At 48.8% G+C, this 23,455-nt stretch overlaps 1 protein-coding gene and 1 non-coding gene across 2 annotated transcripts; one reads left to right on the top strand and one right to left on the bottom strand.

Annotated features, from left to right (window-relative positions):
• Positions 1-13,714: 13,714 nt before the first annotated feature.
• LOC111591489 (U2 spliceosomal RNA) lies at positions 13,715-13,916 on the bottom strand. Its single transcript, XR_004858094.1, has one exon. It is a non-coding gene; the product is annotated as a U2 spliceosomal RNA (small nuclear RNA).
• A 3,736-nt stretch (positions 13,917-17,652) lies between these two features.
• Positions 17,653-22,450, top strand: LOC100279564 (Pre-mRNA-splicing factor 3). The gene is made up of 6 exons (XM_008678883.4): positions 17,653-18,439; positions 19,689-19,952; positions 20,041-20,475; positions 20,581-20,775; positions 20,856-21,019; positions 21,101-22,450. The coding sequence occupies exons 1-6, from the start codon at positions 17,774-17,776 to the stop codon at positions 21,963-21,965; spliced, it is 2,589 nt and encodes an 862-aa protein (XP_008677105.1). The 5' UTR covers positions 17,653-17,773; the 3' UTR covers positions 21,966-22,450.
• Positions 22,451-23,455: the final 1,005 nt, after the last annotated feature.

Raw genomic sequence — 23,455 nt, 5'->3', positions numbered from 1 at the left:
ATAAAGCGGCTCACCGGCACACCAAATCCCCGCTCGTGGAAGGAGACGAAGCTCACGATGTACCCCGGCGGTGAGGACGGAGCGGCTCCGCTCACGGGGGGAATCCATTCCGGCCGCCTCTCATCAAAGAGAGGGCGAAGTAAACCCTCAGCAACAAGATCCTCCAGATCACCCGCCGTCACTGTGGAGAAAGGCCATGGGTCGCGCGGCGAGATGATGGTCACCCGGTCGGCCATCACCTAGCGGAAGGGGTGGCGGCGCAAAGGACAGGGTGGGCGGTTTCCTTTTCTCTGGCTAAATCTCTCGGGTTACGAAAACCTAAGAGGGAGGCAGGAAGCGGAGCAAAGAACCATCGCCAGACCCTCCCCCGAGTATATAAAGACCAAAGCGAGACCCGTTCAACGTTCCGCCCGGACCGGCCGCGGGATTCAAAAACACGAAGCGAAACAGTCGTTCCTCGAACGGCTCGCGCACGCGCAACGGCTGCCCCGCGAACCGCTCGCCCCGTCGCATTAACTCCGCGGCGGGACAGGCGGCGCCTCTGGCAGGAGAAGCGAGCGACGCTTCGCCTTCACCATAATGACCGCGTCGAAAAAGGTACGCCGTGTCGTTCGATTTCGTATCCTTTTCCTTTTTCCCTCTTTCTCTCTCTTGCAGCAGGGACCGGGAAAGGGGGATACCCCGAAAAGGATCCTTCCCCGTGAAGGAACCAGGCTTCGAGCCTCCCTACTGATCAGAGGTTCGAAGGCTGGCCCCTCGGAAGGGTTCGACAGCCGCCTCAGATCGCGTGGGCTCTACACCCACTACTGGTCAGAGGTTCGAAGGTCGGCCCCTCGGAAGGGTTCAACGACCGCCTCAGGCTACTCGGGCTCCGCGCCCACTACTGATCAGGGGTTCGAAGGCTAGCCCCCGAAGGGTTCACAACCGCCTCAGACACAGAGCGAGGGATGACCATGGGTACGTTCGATACATAACCAAGGCTCGGGCTGCGCTCCCGAGGTACCCTAGGACATTTCCGAGACCAGCGGGAACGATCTTGTAACGGAATCCCATCAGAGGGAGGCATCGAGCCCTCGGACCCCGTCGCCAGGGGACCGGGTCCGGCAGATCACCCGCAGGTACTTTTGGGCGCGCCTCTGGGCCTCTAGCCGACCCCTAACGAATGGGGCACGGACGTCCACTCGGATTACCCGCCTGCAGCTCACCGGAGACACCATGTTCGGCGCCCACCGAGGGCAACATGGCGCTTTCCCCCCCCCTCCTCCTTGCGGAAAGGCGACGCAGGGGCGTATGTAAAAAAGTCGAGTCTGCCCCTGATCGCCCTCTCGCCCTGTGCAGAGGCTCGGGGGCTGCTCTCGCAAACCCGGCTCCGGCCGAACCGTTGACATCGTCAACATACCAGCCCGAGAACTTGGGACCCGACCGTACACCCGGGCTACGGCCAGCTCGCATGAGGGAACGACCAGACCAGCCGAAGCATTACGCGAGGCATTAAGACCTCGGAGGAGTCAAACCACTCCTCCGAGGCCTCGGGGGCTACACCCGGCGGGTGCGCTCGCGCGCACCCACCAGAACAAAACGCAACCGAGAAAAGCTGGTCCCCTTGCAAAAAAGTGCGACGAAAGCCTCCAAGCGAGTGCTAACACTCCCTTCGAGGATCGGGGGCTACTATCGGGGACCATAATTAGGGGTACCCTCAAGGCTCCTAATTCTCAGCTGGTAACCCCCATCAGCATAAAGCTGCAAAGGCCTGATGGGTGCGATTAAGTCAGGGATCGGTCCATTCGAGGGACACGATCACGCCTCGCCCAAGCCTAGCCTCGGACAAGGGCAGCCGACCCCGGAGGATCTCCGCCTCGCCCGAGGCCCCCCTCCAGCAGCTAATGTATTTCCGGCTCGCCCGAGGCCCTGTCTTCGCCAAGAAGCAACCCTGACCAAATCGCCGCGCCGACCGACCAAATCGCAGGAGCATTTAATGCAAAGGCGGCCTGACGCCTTTATCCTAACGCGCGCCCTTCAGCCGACAGAGCCGAAGTGACCGCCGTCACTTCGCTGCTCCACTGACCGGCCTGACAGAAAGACAGCGCCGCCTGCGCCGCTCCGACTGCGGTGCCACTTGACAGAGTGAGGCTGACAGGCAGTCAGGCCCGGCCGCAGACACCATAGGAAGCTCCGCTTCGCCCGACCCAGGGCTCGGACTCGGGCTAAGCCCCGGAAGACGGCAAACTCCGCTCCGCCCGACCCAGGGCTCGGACTCGGGCTAAGTCCCGGAAGACGGCGAACTCCGCTCCTCCCGACCCAGGGCTCGGACTCGGGCTAAGTCCCGGAAGACGGTGAACTCCGCTCCGCCCGACCCAGGGCTCGGACTCGGGCTAAGTCCCGGAAGACGGCGAACTCCGCTCCGCCCGACCCAGGGCTCGGACTCGGGCTAAGCCCCGGAAGACGGTGAACTCCGCTCCGCCCGACCCAGGGCTCGGACTCGGGCTAAGTCCCGGAAGACGACGAACTCCGCTCTGCCCGACCCAGGGCTCGGACTCGGGCTAAGTCCCGGAAGACGGCGAACTCCGCTCCGCCTGACCCAGGGCTCGGACTCGGGCTAAGTCCCGGAAGACGGCGAACTCCGCTCCGCCCGACCCAGGGCTCGGACTTGGGCTCAGCCCCAGAAGACGACGAACTCCGCTTCGCCCGACCCCAGGGCTCAGACTCCGCCCTGGCCTCAGCCGACGGTCTCCGCCTCGCCCGACCCAGGGGCTCGAACTCGACCTCAGCCACGGAAGACAGACTCGACCTCGGCTTCGGAGGAGCTTCCACATCGCCCAACCTAGGGCGTAGACCAGCCACGTCAACAGGAGGCGTCATCATCACCCTACCCCAAGCTGACTCGGGCCACGGGGAACAAGACCGGCGTCCCATCTGGCTCGCTCCGCCAGATAGGCAATGATGGCGCCTCACATACTCTGTGACGACGACGGCTCTCAGCCCCCTTACGGAAGCAAGAGGACGTCAGCAAGGACTCAACAGCTCCGACAGCTGTCCCTCCGCCAGGCTCCAGCACTCCTCCGACGGCCACGACATCACACCAGCTGGGTGCCAAAATCTCTCCGGCTGCCACAACGGCATGTACTTAGGGCGCTAGCTCTCCTCCGCTAGACACGTAGCACTCTGCTACACCCCCCATTGTACACCTGGATCCTCTCCTTACGCCTATAAAAGGAAGGACCAGGGCCCTCTTAGAGAGGGTTGGCCGCGCGGGACGAGGACGAGACAGGCGCTCGCGTGAGGCCGCTCGCTCCCTCTCCCGTGTGGACGCTTGTAACCCCCTACTGCAAGCGCACCCGACCTGGGCGCGGGACGAACACGAAGGCCGCGAGATTTCCACCTCTCTCACGCCCATCTCCGGCCACCTCACTTCCCCCCCTTCGCGCTCGGCCTCGCGCCGACCCATCTGGGCTGGGGCACGCGGCGACATTTCACTCGTCGGCTTAGGGACCCCCCGGTCTCGAAACGCCGACAATACTGTTGCTTTGTCTACCACAAAAGCTGAGTATATGGCGATTGCAGAAGTTACTAAGGAAGCCTTATGGTCGAAAGGTATATATTCAGAGCTATGTGGAATTTAAGTCTTGCATTACCATTCATTGTGATAGTCAGAGTGCTATTTATCTCACCAAAGATCATATGATTACTGAGAAATCCAAGCATATTGATATTCGTTATCACTCTGTTCATGATATTGAGAAAGGTTTGGTGAAGGTATGCAAGATCAGTACTCATGATAATCCTACTGATATGATGATGAAGCATGTTCTTGTTGCTAAGTTTGAGCTATGCTCAAGCTTAGTTGGTATTACAAATTAGCCCGTAGTGGCTGTTGGCGCTGACATGATGATGATGCATTGTTTGAGGTGGAGTTTGCTATTATGATGCTACATGGAATTTGTCTCAAGGTGGAGTTTGTTGAGTTTGTGATCCAAATTCTGAAGAAATCGACCAAGTTGGCGAGCGAAGCGGAGGCCCGTCAGTGGGAGGCTTGGGCGAGAGCGTAGTGATGCCAACTAGCCTTCGGTCCATAGCCCAGAGATGCCTGGGGGTGCGGGGGGCTCCGCCCCCTGTGGTATGGATTGTTCCCTACTCACCTTAGGGTTTTGCCTCTATAAATACACTTGTAATCCGTAGGAGATCGTCACCTCATTGTAAATCTCCTACGATCTGTAACCACCCGAAAAATAATGATATTGTTGGTGGTCAGCACCCGTGGTTTTTCCCCTTCGATTTGGAGGGGTTTTCCACATTAAATTTGTGTCTTCTTTGTATTTTATCTACTTTGTGTCATATTGATTCATAACAAAATGTATTATTTTGACACAAAATTCAAACAATCTCTTAATCTCTTCGTCTCCTATGACCCTTGCGAAACTATTTGGCAAAGTACAACACTAATTAGCACTTCATGTGAGCATGATCGCTGTGATAATTTTGAACTTTAACGGTTGAGTAATTGAATAGGAAAGTGGAATGAAAGGTCTCCATATACACACAAAGGTTGACTTTAATTACTTTGCCCGTAAGAACAATCAACAGCAGGCTTATGCCCTCGATCGCACGACAAAAGGTGCAGCATGTGATTGTGCAAAGAGAGCCGCCCCGCCAGCTTACAATGGCCACTGGCTTGAGATAAACATGAACATGAACTAAAAACACCACACCATCAGAAGTGATGATGTCAAAATAAGGCAGCAACTTGTAGTACTACTAGTGCTAGAAAATGGCACTAATGGATTTTTCGGCTATGAAAGCCTTTGTTTTTTCTTTTCCATGGAAGCTCCTTTCCCTGCTCCACAAGCCAAATTCCCTAGATGTTGATGCTGATGCTGGTGCTGGTGCCCTTGAGGGTGACTCTGCTTGAACTGATGGGGTGGGTTGCCTGAGAAACGGGGACGGCTGCTGCTCACAGCCTGAGATTCACCGATCTTGTGTTTCCTGTCTTCCATCTCCCGGCGTTTCCTCTCGGTCATGATGGCTCTATCAGTCAGATGCTAGAAAGTAGGGAAGGTATGGTTCATCAGCTGGCAGTGAAGGGGATCAACCAAACCTCTCAGGATACGGTACTGCTTCTTGGCATCAGTGTTGGCATCCTCGGGTGCATAACGAGATAGCTACAGAAACTTGTCCCTGTACTCACTGATAGACAAGGGACCTTGCTTCAATGCCAGAAATTCCTCCTTCCTTACTGTCATCAAACCTTCAGGTACGTGGTACTGGCGGAAGTTTTTTCTGAACTCTTCCCAAGTGATAGCTTTAGGGTCAGCATGGGTGGCGAGGTAGGACTTCCACCAGGACTGTGTTGCTCCCCTTAGCATGCGGGGACCATACAGAACCTTCTCACGATCATTGCACTGAGCGGTATGTAGCTCCCGCTCCACCGTGCGCAACTAGTCCTCGGCATCCATGGGGTCTGCAGAGTGGGAAAACACAGGGGGATGACCCCTCATGAACTCCGCATGCTTGTCCCTAGGCATCTGCAGCATCTGAACTTGCATCTGAGGTTGAGGTGGGGGTTCCTGCTGTTGCACCTGCTGCATTGCCGCTAGAGTCTGGCCAATTGCTTCGACTACCTGGGTTTGCATTAGGAACATCTGCTCAATGGTCATCGAGGGTGGTGGTGGCAACTTTTGCTGAGGTGCCTCATCTTGGGGGCCTGCTGCTCCTGCTGAGCACGCCTTCCACCTCTGTGCCTGTTGTCAAACATCTGTAGAAAGCATACACACATCAGATCTAACCTTGCAGTCTTTCAGCATAAGAAAAGATATATAGAAGCCTTCACAACACTAAACAAATGAGCATCTTCACTAACTCTCAACACAACCAAACATAGCTTCTCAGAAAAAGAGGAAAGTGGAAATAAAAGGTTGCCCAGCTAAATGACTAACTTTATTAATAACTACACCAAGTTGCAGGGGATGCCCACACCTAGGTGACAATCATTACAAAGATCCAACTTCATCACGAGTTCATCACGACAAGCATCAAAACATATGATAAACAAACTAACACTAAGACTGATTAAGACTCTGACACTAACTTAAACAATATTACAGACTCTAACTCTGTCGATCTATGGCTCCAAATCTATCCGGGTCCTGCAGTTAGGGGTGCCATAAGCATAACGACCATAGGGTGGTGAGCAGTAAGTGTGTTGAATCTCGACATGAGCGGGGGAACCACCCTCCTGATGGTGGCGCGCCATGCGCTCAGCACGTAGTTCCACGATCTCTGCGCGAGCCTTGCCCAACTCGTCAAGGGCATGGTCCAGCTCGGTGTTGAGCACGACGACCAGGTTGACCATGCTGCTCAATCTGGGATTGCCCTCACCAACGGGTGAGACAATCACACCTCCGGCACTATCGGTCGAACGGCGAGGGTAATACTTCAGGTCGAGTTTGTCAGCTACCTCGCTGAACAACGAACAATACTGCGAAAGCGCACGCCATGCAACATCCTACATGGCTGCCTTGGTAGTGTCCCTCTCAGTGATTGAATAATGCTCTGAGAAGGCCTCTACACCCCAGAGATCATCGTCCGAACAGCGCACCAAGCAAGTAGCCTCCCACTAGTCTGGGTATAACCTGCGACGATGCTAGTAGACTACACAACGATACTCTATGGACCAAGTGTGTCGGACGAAGGCCCGACGCATTAAGGTGTCGAGAGCGTCATGGGAATGACAACCACGAGTGGCGTCACGATTGATGGTCCGGGTAATCCATCCTTCTGGTTCCTGCTCCTCCGTGAGCTCCGTGTTGTGGCTCGAATTGCCACCGTCGTCGTCATCTCTGTCTCAGTCAGGGTCTCCTCTAGCAGCTGAGATGCCCTGTGTGGTGCAGGGGACATCTCTGGCTAAGACACAGGGGAGGGCTGCCTCCCAATCTACACCTCCTGCTTAGGCAAGGGGTAAGAGTCCTGCTGCTCCTGCTCCTTGCATCGGCGCTCCTGCTCCTCGTGCAGGCAGCGATGCAGTCTCTCATGGTGGCTAGACTGACCTGTCACCGTGCGGCGCAGTGGACACTCCGCAAGGCGAGAGGGCAAAAAAGGGATCACCGACTTACGTGCAGTGCATCTACGATAGGCCATCTACAAAAGACATCGTAAGCACAAGAGTGAGAATAGAACTATATGACCAGCAAGTAAACCAAAGCAAAGTGAGATAAAAAAAATTGTAAGATGAGTATATAGATAGTAATATAACATAGAATTGGTCAAGATGACCAACTTTTGAAGTGACATCAAAGGCCAAGGTGAGAATAAGTGTCTATAGTCCTTGGGGCGACCATTCTAGTCTAGGTTAGCAGTCCTACAGTCAGCAAGGCTTTGATACCACTTATGTCACACCTGGTTTTAGAAGGCAAACCGAATGCGAACCATGTACGTGCCAAGATAAGAAACTCACGTACACAGCGATTACATAGTTGGACATCATCACACAGTGCTCAAAATAAATAGCGGAAAAGGTACTTTATTATAGCAAGATGTCCGAGACATCCACAGCGTCATTAACATAACATAGTCATTAATGTGATCAAAATGCGTAATACGAAATGTAGTAGATAAGGCCTTCATAGGCAACTGACTGGGGGGTTGCCACTAACACAACTAGAACTCGTTGTAGTCCTGGAACTCCTCAAAGTCCTCCATGTTGCCTGCATCTCCTCCTGAGCACTAATTGCAATGGGGACAACCTCGGGTGGGTGTTTTTTTAAAGCAAGGGTGAGTACACATCAACGTACTCAGCAAATGTCCCGTTTGGCTAAAGTAGACTAGTTGTATGTGGAGTTAAGGTTAAAGCAATTGCTTTTAGTTGGTCAGGTATTTATTACTAGTAGTAAGCCAAGTTTTAGTAATAAACCCAGTTATTACCCAAATGTACTCCCTCGTAAAGGAAATATCAGAGATCATAATTATAATCATCACCATTAATCATCGTCATTAAGTATCCCAAGTTCTTCTAATCAAAGAGGATCCCAAGGCTTCTCTTAACTGTGAGCACGACTGATATACCAGTTTCTAACACTCTGCAGAGGTTGCACACTTTACCCACGATTCATGATCCCTTTCCGGCCTGGGTCGTACAGACCTGATCTTCACTACCGAGGTGAATGGCCAGGGATACACTACATAGCATTTACAAAGACTCCCCTGGTGCATAGCTGCTTGTTAGGTTTCGCTAGTCATACAAACACAGTACTCCTCCCTAAGGTGGGTGACTAACAAAACCAAATCGAATGAACCTCGACACCCACCCTTAGTAGAGCAAGCACTATGCCCCGACCCCCATTGACGTCCCTCCGGTAAAGCCAACTACACCCCTAGGTTCATCTAATTATTCAGCTAAGGGTGTCCCATTCCACCCTCATGGTTGCAGTGTTATCCCGAGTGATCACTCAACGAATAGGTCCTTATGGAGAGGTACTCAGGAAAACAGCCTGAGTCCCCTAGAGTGCCATGAGAACATCATCATAATCATAATGACAACATCGTATCATAAATATTCACATCATGTTTGTTGATTAAAGTGGAGGAATAGCATGAAGCTAATCATAATAAACCAAAAAGGTAATCAAGGATAAGGTAGCTACAAACTAGTCAATCCTTAGGTTTCAATTAAGTAATGCAGGACAATGAATTATAAAGTAAGTAGGACATAATAGGTCAGAGGACACTTGCCTTCACCAGGTTGTTGCTCAAGAAGATCTTTGGCAACACACTCAGGAACCACAGGCTATTCGTTGTGTAAACAAAGTGATCATGCATTCAATATATTTGGATAAAGACAAAGAAACAATACACCAAACATGTACAATCAAGTGAACACAAGCTCGAAAGAATGGTATAAACACGAGAGGTAGATTTAAGTTCTAGGGTGGATTAATACACCTAGAGGTTCGTGATTCTCTAAGTACTACTTATCTCAATAGATTACATAACCTAACTTCATTTATATTAGTGAGACATACAAATTATACAAGGGATGGGTTCATATGATATTAAACTCACAAGGTTAATCATGTAATTACCATTAGGGTTTTCTTTTTAATAAACAAATCATCACTAATACTAATCCATAGTCTAAGCATAATATTAATAAGTGCAGACAGTGAATGAATATAATTTAAACAAATAGAGAACAATTTTATGAACATTTTGCAATTTGAATCACTCAATTTGAAGTTCATATGCAAAATATATGAAATAAACAAGTTTTGGAATTCAAAATACAAAACTAGGTCTAATTCTGCAATAAAACAAAAGGGCGGAGCTTTTCTGCAAATTCTCAGGGGCCTGCACGCGAAACTGAGGGATGACGAGTTGATTTTTGGAAACCTGAGGGTCTCTTTAGCAAAACTACCACGCGAAGGGTTATGTGTTAATCTCATCCATCCGATCGCAGACGAACGACCACAATTAGATCTGAGCGAGCGAGCACGCACGCGCGGGCGTGAGCGTGGGCTGATAGGTGGGCCAAGGGAGTCAGCGACCTAGGGGCGAGGCGGACTGACCGACCGGACCCAGCTGCAGGGTGCGGGCGAGGGGATGGATCCGAGCGGCCAGATCTGAATCAGACGGTTGGGTTTGGATCATGTTTAATTGAAGTCAAGCCGTCAGATTTCAGATGGATGCCTGAGATTTGACGGCGAGATCGAGCAGGGGTTGCTGGGCTGCCCACAACGGCGTCGCTCGACTCCGCGGCGAAGTTTCGCCGGAGACGAGGGCACGACCACGACGAGGGTCTAGGGCACTAGGAAAGGGCTTAGGAGAATTCGGGGTGACACAGCGGACTCAACCGTGGGCACGACGCCGGCACAGAGGCAACAGAGGGCGCGGTCCATGGCGGAGTAGCCCAACGGCGATGCACATCGACTCCGGCGAGCGATTGCGGGGACAGCAGTGCAATAAACAGGAAATTGAGGGCATGGGTGGGTTAGTTACCTCGAGAGACGGTCCTAGAGCGCTTGAGCAACAACGAGGACACCACGAGGACCCTGGTCGATGACGACGGAGACTCGACTGCGTGGCAAGAAGTCTGGTGAGCGCGAACCGGGGGAAATAGAGGGGCTGGGGGCAAACCAGAGGGTGTCTCGTGTTGCTGGCGAGGAGGCGAAGCTCACTAGAGCAACGGACGCAATAGGAGCTCGACGACGACCACTGAACGGACGGGGGACCGTGGCAGAGCTCAATGGGTGAGCGCGCGGTGCGAGAGAGGTGCGAGGGGCTCTGCTAGGGGCGCAACTGAGCGAGGGGAGTGATCGAGTGGGTGTAGGCTCCAGAAAGAGGTCAGGCGTGTGGGGGAAGTGGCCGGGAAACGTGTGACGTGGGCGCTTCCACGGTGGAGTGCGCGAGCGCGAGGTTAGGGAAGGGGAGGAGGCTGACAGGTGGGGTCCACGAGCCAGCGAGGGCACGTGCGCGAATGGATGGTCAGCGCTGACAGAGCGGTCCCACCGGGCAGAGAGAGGGAGCGAGCGCGTGCGCGAAAGAACCAGTGCCGACAAGCTGGCCCCATCGGACAGTGGGAGGGAGAGAGCGAGAGTGTGCGCGGACGCGGTCGTCGCTGACATGTGGGACCCACCAGTCTGGCAACGCGGGCGCGTGTGCGGCCTGGCTGGGCTGGGTTGGGCCGAACTGGGCTGAATTTTGTTTTCCCTTTTCTCCGAATTTCTAAAGGTTTTTTCTTTTTATTTTCTTTATGTATTTCAAAACAAATTCAAATTCAAACAATTTCACACATGTGCATCAAACAAAAGAATAATTTAGGCTCAGCATGATGCAACATTTCATGGCTCACATTGGTTTTGATATAATAAATAAATAGTTAATTCCTCACCTAATTGACATAAATCTAATGATAAAAAAGAGAGAAGAAGTCTAGAGAGAGAAACAAGAGGTAACACCTGAATTTGGTAGGCATTAGAGAAGAAATTTTATACCCCCAAATTTAGGGGGTTACAGGCGGCTCGGGAGAGGGGCTTCGATCCTCCCTAATGTCGTGACGGCCACCCCGCTGAGGGTGGTAGCCGTACGTCTCGTGGTGTCGAACGCGTCCGCCGAGACGGTCGTGGGCCGTTTGGTGGTTGTCTCAGAGACGATCACGCACGATGGGTGCCTTCTCCTTGGTAGGCGCAGGGTGCACCGAGGCCTCCCTCTCGAAGCGATAGGGCCCAACCTGATGACTTGAGGCGGGCTCTCGGAGCCGAGAGGCAGAGCTTTCGGCCTACTGGACTGCAGCGCATTCCAGGAGTTCCCAAAGTTCGCCGTGGACGCGGCGTCCCTCGGTGGTAGAGGGCTCCAGCATGGTGCAGAGTAGGAGCGCTGCTGCTGCGAGACTTTTACTGGCTCGGTTGAGGATGGGAGGTGTGGCGGCGTTGGCGTCTTCTATGATACGACGCTAGACGTCACATGCCTTCGCGTGTGCGCCTCCGTCGAGGGTTTTGCCAGTGGCTTCCCTCTCCAGCGCTTGTCATAGCTACTGCATCCGTTGTTGTTCCTCCCCGAGGTTGTCGTGTAGCTCTCGGAGTTGCTCGAGGTGAGCCACGTGGCTCGTAGGAGGGGTTTGGGCCCCACCTGGTTCCACTGCTTCTTGAACGCATGGTGGAGGTTGGTCACCTTCCCGTGGCATGCCGAGGTGATCTCCTTCATCGGGGATCTCCGAGCCAATGTGGAGGCATTCCCGGGTCGGGTCATAGCCTTCCCCACCAGTGCTATAACCCTCTGAGCTCTCGGAAAGCATCTCGTCGCATGCATAAAGGAACTGTAGCATGGACTCAGGGTCCCGTAGCCCGGAGAAGTCTAAGCCGAAGCTCAGACCGTCTTATTCCTCAGAGTCCAGACACCCCGAGGGAAAAGGAAGCACGACATACATCCTGGTGAAGGAGCTGGTGTCGAAACTTGGCTGAAAGGGGATGTGGTTGAACACGGACGATTCTCCTCTGACCCTTGTCATGTCTTTCCAAGGAACGACCGGCTCCTCCTGACCCGTGGGCAGGAGGACCGGCGTGGCTGGTACCACTCGCTCAATGGCGTGAGGAACTAGCGTTTGCCATACCAGAGGAGGTGGTTCCAGGAAAGTTGACGCAGGTGCCGCCGGCGGTGCTGCAGGTGCAATGCTGGTGTTGGCTAGGTCCCTTGAAAGGGAGTCTACATCACCGGCCACCCCAGGAGCTCCACCTGGGCATGGAGTGTCGTGGGTGGCACGATCACGATTGCCCCGTCTCTGCCTCCTGCGACGAGAAGGGCGGCGTCGGGTGCTTGGGCGTTCAAGAGAAACAGGCGAGAGGAGTATCATGTCATACTCAATGCTGAGTGACATGAACTCTAGGCTCTCGAACCTGATCACTGTCCCAAGCCCGAGTGGATGATGAAAGCCTGCCATCTAGAGTCTTGACGGGAACTGTAGGTGTTCCATGCGACAGACCCCTACCTGGCGCGCCAACTGTCGGTGTTTGGACTAAAAGTCCTAACAAACTAGTAAATGATGTCGCGGGCCCAGAGTCTATATGGTTTGCGAGTTGACACAAGCAATTTATCCTGGTTCGGGCAACACGAAGCCTACTTCTAGCAGAGGGGGTGAGACTTATATTACTCGCACCTGAGTGCCTACAGTAGGGATTACAAGCACAGCGGGAGAGGAGAAGTCCCCAAGTCCCTAGAACTGATTGAGGCAAGTGCCAATATCCAAAGACTTAGTGGGAAACGACTGAGTGTTCGTCTTCGTGTCCGCTTTTCCCTTGGGGAAACTACACTGTCCTATTTATACATGTAGGAGATGTATGCTGTGAAGCCTAGGGTCGTCGTATTCTAAGGGGAGTTGTCTTGGTGTCCTGTAAGCCGACGTGATGGTGCACTACATTGTTGACTTGTGTCTGCTGATTTCCTACTAAGAGCCGAGGCTGAGGGGTTGGCCGTACGCCCGAGCCCTTAGGGGAGGGGTCGCCGATACCATAGTTGTTGTAACAGCGTCGTGGTATGGGTAAAAGCCCGCTTACGGGGTGTGTCAGCGTCCTTGTGCGGGGTGACGTTGTGATTCATTGTTGTGTTTATCGAGGTCAGAGCCCTGCTCGGGTGAGTCGAAAGTCTTTCCCGAGGTGTTTGGTTGAGCCATCCCTTGACGTGTGCCACAATCGGCGGAGTGGCCGCCCGCGGGATTCGCGGTAGAGCAGGTAGCCGAGGCCGAGCTTGGGCGAGGCGGAGAAATCACCTGAGGCTGAACTCAGTGTCGGCGAGGCGGAGATTGTGCCCGAGGCCGAACTCAGCGTCGGGCGAGGCAGAAGTTTGCGCCCGAGGGCCGAACTCAGCGTCGAGCGAGGCGGAGATTTGCGCGCGAGGGCCGGTCTGATTCACACGTCATATTAGATGTCCCATTGGGGGATGGCAGGCGGCGTGCTTGTACAATATCAGGGGTGTAATCATGTTGTTGCGTTCGGATATGACTGATGTCTTGTTAGCCATTGTGCTCCTGCTGCCGCGACGTGGGGTAGGTATACGCATTAAATGCGAGTGTTCCCCACCTGTTTTCAGACACCTTTGTCTTATCTGCCTGGGATCAGCTCGGGCAAGACGGACGGAGCGGTGGTGACTTCGGGCGAGGCGGAGTTTTGCCTGAGGTGGGAGACTCTCGGGGAGAGGCCTCAGATTAGGGGATATCTCGGTGCTTCCCCTCGGGGGTTATGTGTTTACTTCTCCTGAGTGCGTTTTTCGGAGGGATAATCTGGGTACCCCTAATTATCACCCCGATAGACACACAATCATATTTGATACCCATAAAAAAATAAAATTTAATAAAGTGAACATACGATCCACATATCAGATATCAAACTAGTAAGAACAAACATTACACTTTATCTTAGTCAACAGGTCGACAAAGGTATATGAGTTGAAAAGAAGTCTGATCCTCTTTTTTATAGCTTGTGCAGGTGCTCGTTCTCTTTCAGCTAGTGAGGTTGTACTATGTGGTAGTGCTACGTTGCGTGTGGCTTTCTGTTGTGTTCGGCTTGGTTAGTTTCTCACGGCCCATCTATGGTATAACAGTCTATTAGGCCCATTGTTAGGCGAGAAGCAAGAGAGAGGAACAGACCTATGTGTTTCGCACGTGACGCATGACACATGACACTGATGCTTTGAGCTTGGTTGGTTTCTCATGGCCCATTTGTAATAGTTTATTGAGCTCATTGTTAGGCGAGAAGCGAGGGAGAGGAATAGACCTATGTGCTTCATACATAACACGTGACGCACGAAACTCATACTTTAAAAGAGTAGAAATTTTTGCTAGTCTATTGGAGTTGCTCTTAACATCAGGGCATTTGGCTAGCTAAAACAAAGAGTAAAGTGCATTTTCGATCATTTAACTTGCGTGGCCGTAGGAAGTTAGCGACTCGATTGACCGCACACACGGGTTAGCATGTGAAAGTTAACTTCCTACAGCTTTTATAAAATACCGTAGGAAGTTATGTTTATTTCCTAGAGCTACCAGTTGCCTCTCGAAAGTTATTTATTTCCTACGGTTTGTTATAAAAGTTGTAGGAAGTTAAAAACCGTAGGAAGTGTATGTTTTTGGTGTAGTGTGGGTTTGTCAACCCATCCTATAAACTTTTAAAGCGTGTCTATTAAAGTCATAATCCTTGTTTGGGTCTCTTCTAGGTCCAAACGGGTTATTGTGACCAGACTGGACCCACATATCAGTTTCCTCCTTCCTCAGCCATCGAGGCGCGTGTCGCAGCTCGCAGCCGATACAGGAGATGTTGGGACAACGGACAAAGCAGAGTCGGAGCGCACCCACACCGGTGTGAAACGTGAGCTGCTTGTCAGCCATGGTCCGGTGGTGGTGGTGCGGGTCATGGATGGAGAGGGTGAAGTCAGAGGTGAAGTCGAAGAAGCGACAGGAGTAGGAGGAGCGACAGGGAACGTATCTCGTGCTCACACGATGTCCGTGTTCATGTGAGCACTTTAAATCGTGAGTGTTTCTTCTTAATCCAACGATTAGTGTTTTTTATTCACTTAAGCCCTCCCACCTTAACGATGAGTGTTTCTGGCCAGTAGCCTGATCGTTGGATTAAAAAGAAACACTCACGATTTAAAGTCACGGACGTCGCGTGAGCACGAGATACATTCCCGGAGCGACAGTAGGAGGATTTGCGCGTCATGATGGGCGAGCGACAGAGTTGCGGGTGCTGGAAGGCCTAGCACTTCTGCGGTGGGCGTTGACGAGCGCCGCCTCCTGCGCCTGCTCCTGCATGTGGATGAGCTTGTCGTAGGTGTCGTTCTCGCCCTTGGCCATGAGCTCGTTGTGTGCGCCCATCTTGGAGACGGCGTCGCCCTGCAGCACGGCCACGACGTCGGCCTCGCGGATGTTGGACAACATGTGCGCGATCGCCAAGGTGGTGCGCCTGATCATGAAGCGGTCCAGTGCCTCCTGCTCGAGCTTCTCCGACTCGGAGTCCAGCGCGCTGGTGGCCTCGTCCAGCAGCAGGATGTCAGGGTTCTTGAGCATGGCACGGGCGATGGCGATGCGCTGCTTCTAGCCACCGGAGAGTTGTAGGCCGCGCTCCCCAACCTGCACCGGCCACGCTACCATGAACGACCGTCGCCATGAACACATTTTAGGTTTGAAATAAAAGTAGCTAAAAGTAGCACAATATTAGGTATACCCGCTTGAACTCCAAGCCAATTAATCAACGTACAGATATATGTGCCTACTCTGACCACAACAACCCATTAGGAAATAAGAGAGACTAAAACAGAGATTAGGTCCTTAATAAACACACTTTAAAATTTTATGGACCGAGTTGACACACCCGCACAAGTTTAAGGACCAGAAATGCACTTTCAGGTCCGTTTGTTTCCCGCGCTAAAGTTTAGTACCAGTCACATCAGATGTTTGGATGCTAGTTAGAAGTATTAAATATAATCTAATTATAAAACTCATTATACATATGAGAACTAAACAATAAGATGAACCTATTAAACCTAATTATTACATGATTCGCTCCTGTAATGCTACAGTAAACTTTTATTAATTATAGATTAGATATGATTAAAAATTTGTCTCGTTGTTTAATATTTAGTTGTATAATTAGTTTTACAATTAAACTATATGTAATACTCGTGATAGAAACTCAAAACATTTGATGTGACACGTGCTAAGAGCAACTCCAAGTGGTCGTGTAACCCTTCCCAAAATTAGATATTGGGAAGCAAATTCTATTTTCCTTGCTCCAACATGTTCAGTAAATCCTTTGCACTTGAACAGGAGCTAATTACCAATGAAAAGGAAGGTGAGGAAACATGAGGTTCAATTGTAGAAACAAAGATACGAAGAGCGGATTATGACTATGGATCTTAATGCTATGCAAGAAGAGCAAAAGTCATACTATATGCGGTCGCGGGTACAAATCGTGAGCCGAATATCTATAGCTTATGTACTTTTCAATTTGCATGATGTCAGTGTGCTACATATCGTTTAAGTTTCAGTTTGGTACTTTTTATGTTCAAATTCAGTTTCTTACCTTTGCTGCATTGTTTACTTGAGTAGCTGATGCAAAGATATTTGTGTTAGACGTAGCTGATGCAAAGCTATTTGTGTCTCTGTCAGTCTGCAGATTAATATATGGGTTCAGTTTGCTTTGAATATATGCATTTGCTTGTTTCAATAGTTCTTACTCTTATCATCCATCCGTACATGTCCTAGATTCAATAGTTTGAATCAGTTTTACTGAATTTTCCATACAACTTGCTGGTCTGAAAGTATGTGTTCATTATGGTGCCTTCAGAACTGAAACTTGTGTATTTAAAAACTGAAGCTCACTCATAATGTTTACCAATTTGTAATACATTGTTCAGTTTGTGCTCATAGTACCTGACATTTGATATGAATACTGCACGATACTTCATTTTCAAATTTCAGTAACCAGCATTAATCTTGGTACCTGTTTGTCTTACACGAGCATGCAGGAAGCAGTGTGTGCGCGCGGACTGAAATCTTAATGAGCATTCGAGAATACTATTGTACCATGCTTTCACATTGTACATATCTTGTTTTGTGAACTCGTGAGTTGGGGGTTTCATCCTGTTTGTTCAAATTAAGTCAGTGCGACAGCTCTGTCTTAATTAGTTCAGTGTGTGTAACTGTTATCAGATGGACCTACAGATGCTGGTTTAAATTACTGGAAGGTAATTATTAGTGATCTGCTGCCAAGAGATATGATTCTGGGGAAAATATTTTTTAGTGAAGCCCCAGTGCAAAGTTTTTGGGAATAAATTTATGGGAGACTTTGGAGTTGCTCTAAGACCGTCTGGTCGTAGGGTTAAAAAGTATAGCGGGAATCATAAAAATTTATGATACGGAATAGATATAGTATGAAAATATATTTAATAAAGAATTTAATGGTATACATTTGATCTCGTAAATATTATTACTTATTTTATAAATTTGATTAAATTTGAATTTTTTTGACTCTATAAAAATCTTGGAATGACTTAGATTTTAGAACGAAGGGAGTATATGTTAGTTAATATAAGGTTAATGTATAGAGTAAATATAACTGCAGTAGATTGTTGTATAGAGTAAAGAATATTGTTGAGGATAGAATATTTTTTTGAAGTAGTATGACTGTATGAGTTGGAGAAAAAATTGCTATTCTAAAACAAACACCAATTTCGTCTCTTTCTCCTTTCAGTCCTCGGCGAACTCGACTCAAACCCTAAGCCCCTCTCCTTGCCATCCCGACCCATGGATCGCGAGCGCTCCTCACGGCGCCCTCGCGACGACGATGTGCACCACCGGTCTCGCGAACGGGACGACGACCGACACCGCCGCCGCAGTCGCCACGACACCGACGGTCACCACAGGTATGAGGGCGGAGACGAGGATCGCCGCCGCCGCCACCGCCACCGCGACAAGGACGGTAGCGGAGGCGGCGAGGATGACCGCCGTCACCGCAACCATCATGACAATGACGACAGCCGTAGCCACAGCTACCGCGACGGCGGTGACGACGATCGCCGCCGCGGGAAACGGCGGTCCGTTTCCCCGTCCGAGTCCCCGCCACCTTCGGTGAAGCGGGATCGCTCGTCTAGCCGCCCGCGGGAGTCCGTTGAGCGTCGCGACTCCACCGACCGCGAGCCGCGGTCGTCGTCGCGGAAGCGGAAGGACCACGAGGGCGGTGGCGACGGGGATGAGCCCGTTCGCGAAGGGGGCAAGCGGGCCAGGGCCTCCGTGGACCTGCCTCCGTCCAAGGAGGAGAGGCCTAGACGGGAGCGCAGGAGGTTTGAGGATGTCGATGAGAACGGGAAGAATGGTGATATGGGTAAATGGGGCAAGGAAATCTCATCTCATGAGCTGCAGAAGGAGGAGTTATCAATTAATGGTGGTTTACAGAGCTACGATGCACCTAATGTAAGTGTTATTACAGTTGCTGAGTTCCGTCTATGGTGTTTCCATGTTGATCATTAAAGCTTGGGCAAGTAGAATGCTTGTGATTGCTGATTTAACCTTTTTGTCAAGTGAGTGATGCTTTTTCTACTAGTTTCTGGGTCATGGAAACTTGGAGGACTGGATATGCTAGATTCTTGAGTCATACTATTTGCTTAGTTCATAGAATATCAGTTCATAATCTGTCATCTGTCTAGAAAATGTTGAAGAGCTTTAAGTCTTTCTGCAGAAGCTGTGTTTTAAGGTTCTTTTCTGCTCAAAAACTTTGTCCCTGTTTGTTTCCCCTATAGATTATATAATCTAGCTTAAATAAGTTGAGAGGTAAACAAACAATACAGATTATTAGGTGGATTATGTAATCTAGATACCTAGATTATGATAATCCATAAGCAGGTCAATAGGTACTTATATAATCCATAAGTTGGATTATATAATCTTGGAAGGAAACAAACATGGCCTTTTTGACCATCTAACTTGGGTGGTGTTGCTTGAATTTCTCCTTCTGAAATTATCTTAGGAGACTAACAGTACTGTTGCTTGATTTGAGTAGCTACTGTTATCACAATGGTATCTTTGCCTTAGATTCAGTAAGAATAAAGCAGCTATGACAATGCTTCATAAGTCATTATTATGACTGTTTTTGTTTTCGTAAGTCTACAATATGCTTTATTTGCGCTTACGCAGCTTTTCTTATTAATTGTAAATACATTCTAACAGGCTACCCAGCAGTCAAGATGTTAATGCAGCCCCCTGTTGGTTTATGTTTTCCCAGTAGTAGTGGATACTATACTATAGTTATCTTTTAGAGGAATTGACTGATGTTTTAAATAATTAAATATGGAACTGTTCGAGGAATGTCATAGTATTTTTTGCCCATGCTATAATCTGCCTATTGGCTTGAGATGCTACTTTTACATTTGGTCGTAGTTTCTTTACTCTCATGAGCCTGTGGCATTTCGAGTAAATTGTTCGAATGTCTGTTAAAAATTGTTCATTTCGATGTGCTAAGTCATATGCTGGCCAGGATTTTAAGATGCACTTTTTGTGTGCTTTGGACTATCATGCACATTCCACTTGACCATTTTGTTTGTACTTTTGGACACGTTTGTTGTATTTTCTGTCTCAAGTGCCATGTTTTTTTGAGACAAAATTGATGATTCGTTATATTGCTATTATTTATTTCTATGTTGACTTCTTATCTCATATTTTGCAGGCTGGTTCTCAGCAACCACTCAGTGCTGTTTCTGTGCCATCTTCTGTTCCCATTCCTTCAAAGGTATCTTCAATTTCTACCAACAATGCAAATGAGGGAGTTAGTATTAGATCTGATGAGGTTACCGTAAAATCTAGTACAGATGGAAGTGCAATGTCTGCTGCTAGCAAAAGTAGTAACCTATCTCTTGATGCTTTAGCCAAAGCAAAAAAAGCTTTGCAACTGAAGAAGGAACTGTCAGAAAAACTCAAGAAATTACCTATGGTAAGAAAACATAGCTATTCCCATTCTCTTGCTCTAAGTTCACATTGTACCTTGGCAACTGTTCTAAGCTTATTTTCCCCCCACACAGCTTAATAATAAACTCGCTACAGCTGTTACTGCTACACAAGTTTCTAAAGAAGCAGCAAAAACTTCTGTATCAGCTGTAGATGCACAACACTTTTCTAAAGGAGAAGCAAAACTTACTGATGTTTCTAGTCTGCCAACTAGTAGCATCTCCGGAACGCCAGCCATTGGTGGTGTGATTGGTATTCCAGGTCTTACACACATACCCAATCTCGATTCTGTGAAGAGAGCCCAAGAGCTTGCTGCTAAGATGGGGTTCCGCCAAGATCCACAATTTGCTCCTGTTATCAACTTCTTCCCTGGTACATCCACTGAAGTTACTGTGGCACAAAGACCTGCAAAGGCTCCTGTTCTTCGCCTTGATTCTCATGGTAGGGAAATTGATGAGCAGGGAAATGTTATCAGCATGACAAAGCCAACGAATCTGAGTACTCTGAAGGTAACTTTTCATAGTCTACTATAGAGCTTTCTGTATAGTTTTATGATTTTATCCATGATTTTCTTTGGTATGGTGACTTGTACTATCTGTTTTTACCTTGGTTAGGTCAATATAAACAAGCAGAAGAAAGAAGCTTTTCAAATAATCAAGCCGGACTTGGATTCTCTTGCAAAATCAAGTGTTCATTTTGATGAAAGGATGGGCATAAACCAAAAGAAGCTCCTCCGTCCTAAAAGGCCAGGATTTCAGTTTGTTGAAGAGGGTAAACTCTCTAGGCAGGCTGAATTGCAAAAAATTAAGGTGTGCAAGGATGAAAATTTGTTTTTGGTTATGTTGTTTATCATTATTCCCTCTCTCATTTGAATGTTTGGTTTACCTAGAGTCAATTTGGTGAAGCACAAGCTAAAGAGCTTAAAGTAAAGCAAGCCCAGCTTGCTAAGGCAAAGGCAGAAGTAGACATTAATCCAAACTTTATTGAGGTTGCTCCTGGTGTGAGAGCTCCAAAACAAAAGCAGAATGAAGATATCCCTGAAATTGAGCCATGGTTGTTTCTTGTTTATTCTTTGAATGGTGTTTTTTAGTTTTAATGTTGTAAATAACATAAACTAATTATTATTATTTTCAGGGATGCAAAAATTTTACTTTCTGCCACATATGAGGATATCTCTGTGGAGGAGATTAATATGGACAAGATCACCATATATGTTGAACATCCAGAACCATATGATCCACCTGCTGAACCTGCACCACCACCGCCCCAGCCACTGAAGTTGACTAAGAAGGAGCAGAAGAAGTTGAGAACACAAAGGCGTCTTGCTAAGGAAAAAGATAGGCAAGAAATGATTAGGCAAGGCCTCTTGGAGCCACCCAAGCCCAAGGTCAAAATGAGCAATCTTATGAAAGTACTAGGCTCTGAAGCTGTGCAAGATCCCACACGGTTGGAGATGGAAATAAGAACTGCTGCTGCAGAGCGTGAGCAGGCTCACGTTGACCGTAACATTGCCCGCAAGCTCACACCATCTGAGCGCCGCGAGAAGAAAGAACGGAAGCTTTTTGATGATCCTACTAACACAATAGAGACTATAGTTTGTGTTTACAAGATAAGAGACCTGTCCCATCCACAAACACGCTTCAAAGTCGATGTGAATGCTCAAGAGAATAAACTAACAGGTGCTGTGGTCATCACTGATAGTATCAGTGTTGTGGTTGTTGAAGGGGGGAAGAAGTCAATCAAAAGATATAATAAGCTCATGCTAAACCGTATAGACTGGCCTGCTGCTGTTGGTGGTGATGAAGACACAGAAATGGAAGCTGACAAGCCAGTGAATAGCTGTGTATTGGTCTGGCAGGGTAGTGTGGCAAAACCCACCTTCCACAGGTTCACTGTACATAACTGCCGGAGTGAGGCTGCAGCTAAGAAGGTTTTCGTTGATGTTTCTGTTCCTCACTACTGGGACCTTGCTGTCAATTTCTCAGAAGATTCTTCCTGAGCAAAGCACCTGTTCAGAACCTTGGTAGCTTCTGCTGACCTTTGCTGGCTACATGCTAGAGATGTGTGGCCAGTGTTATAGCACTTGTCATGATGGTAAGTCCTGTTATCACGAGTTTCTACACCAATGGGCACATCTGCTGAACCGAGGAATGCCTGCTGTTGGCCTGTTGTCAATCTGTTGTGAAGATGTCATTTCAGTGATGTTTATTGCTGGATTTTCCTATGGTCTAGAAATGTGTTGTGAGCAACTGTTGAATTTTGCAGCGTACATTTGGAATAAATCCATTGCAACAAATGTCTATGCGTGTTTTAGTATTGTTGCGGAGCGAATTGTTGTGAAACAAGTGTCTTCTTAAATAGATACCCCTTCGTGTGTGTGCGCGTGAGTGGCATTATGAAGACTATAATAGCCACTAGTAAATGTTTTAGGTGGTTACCGTAGCCACTAAAAGTGCAATTTCTATGATCAGACATAATTCTTTATTTCTATTATTCTATTTATATTTTATAATTTAATTTACTATTAGCACTACCAAGGGATATTTGAATGCACTAAAGCTAATAGTTAATGACTAAAATTAGTTGACATATCCTAGCTAATAGTTTAGCTATTAGATATTTTTGGTAAATTAGTTAATAGTTAGGTAGCTATTTGTTAGCTATCTAATTTCATTAACATTTTTAGCCAACTAACTATTAGTTTTAGTGTATTCAAACAATCCCTAAGATTGACTCTAGCTGTGTTCTCTATATTTCTGTTTTATAGACTTCTTAAAAGATCCTCTCTGATAGGAACAGGGGTGTCCGATCTTCCGTCAGGTGAAGGTAATTATCGATTTGGTGGAGATGTCACACAGACGATCCGGCTTCCAATCAACACGACTAGAACCCTGCAATCGCTGCACAACTTCTCCTCTAGTTATCAACCGTGCACTGTGCGGTTGACCTCGCCACGAGGGCTAATTCCTGCCTGAGAATCGAAGACACGAGCAAAAACAAGAAAGAACACAATCTAGAATACTGCGGATGAATGATTAAGCTCATAAGTTGGGGTCTCACAAACCGATCTACGACGACTGTTCTTGACAGATCTAACTTAAGCAAAACTCGAGCCCTAATGTGGTGGCGGCTACTGATTATATAAGGGTTAGGAGCGTGACTCCCTGGACGCGCCCTAATTGGCCCAACAAAGATACACGGCCCAAAGGCCAATTACGGTGTCACAGCACCGAGACAGATTACGGATTTCGGTTTGATCCTCCACCCTGATCCGAACGTCCTTGCTGGCCTTCTACGCCTCCACGTCCTTCACCATGTCCTTGCTGGTCCTTTCCTTCATTCCTGCAAATTCAATTGTCTTGCGCGTGCGCGAGTAATCGGACCTTGAACATCAACTAGGGGAGTGTTGTTTGTATCCATGGTAGTGATGTCCTCATCATCCTCCCCCTCTTGAAGTGGAGTCGTCCTCGACTCAAGCTCATCTTCTTC

Source organism: Zea mays, chromosome 4 (genome assembly GCF_902167145.1).
Source record: "Zea mays cultivar B73 chromosome 4, Zm-B73-REFERENCE-NAM-5.0, whole genome shotgun sequence".
Lineage (NCBI taxonomy): Eukaryota > Viridiplantae > Streptophyta > Magnoliopsida > Poales > Poaceae > Zea > Zea mays.
This window is presented reverse-complemented; position numbering and strand designations above follow the sequence as displayed.

Coding starts and splice junctions, on each gene's coding strand:
- LOC100279564 (XM_008678883.4), top strand. CDS start 17,774: ATGGATCGCGAGCGCTCCTCACGGCGCCCTCGCGACGACGATGTGCAC. Junction 18,440..19,688: donor AGAGCTACGATGCACCTAAT/GTAAGTGTTATT, acceptor CATATTTTGCAG/GCTGGTTCTCAGCAACCACT. Junction 21,020..21,100: donor ATCCCTGAAATTGAGCCATG/GTTGTTTCTTGT, acceptor TATTATTTTCAG/GGATGCAAAAATTTTACTTT.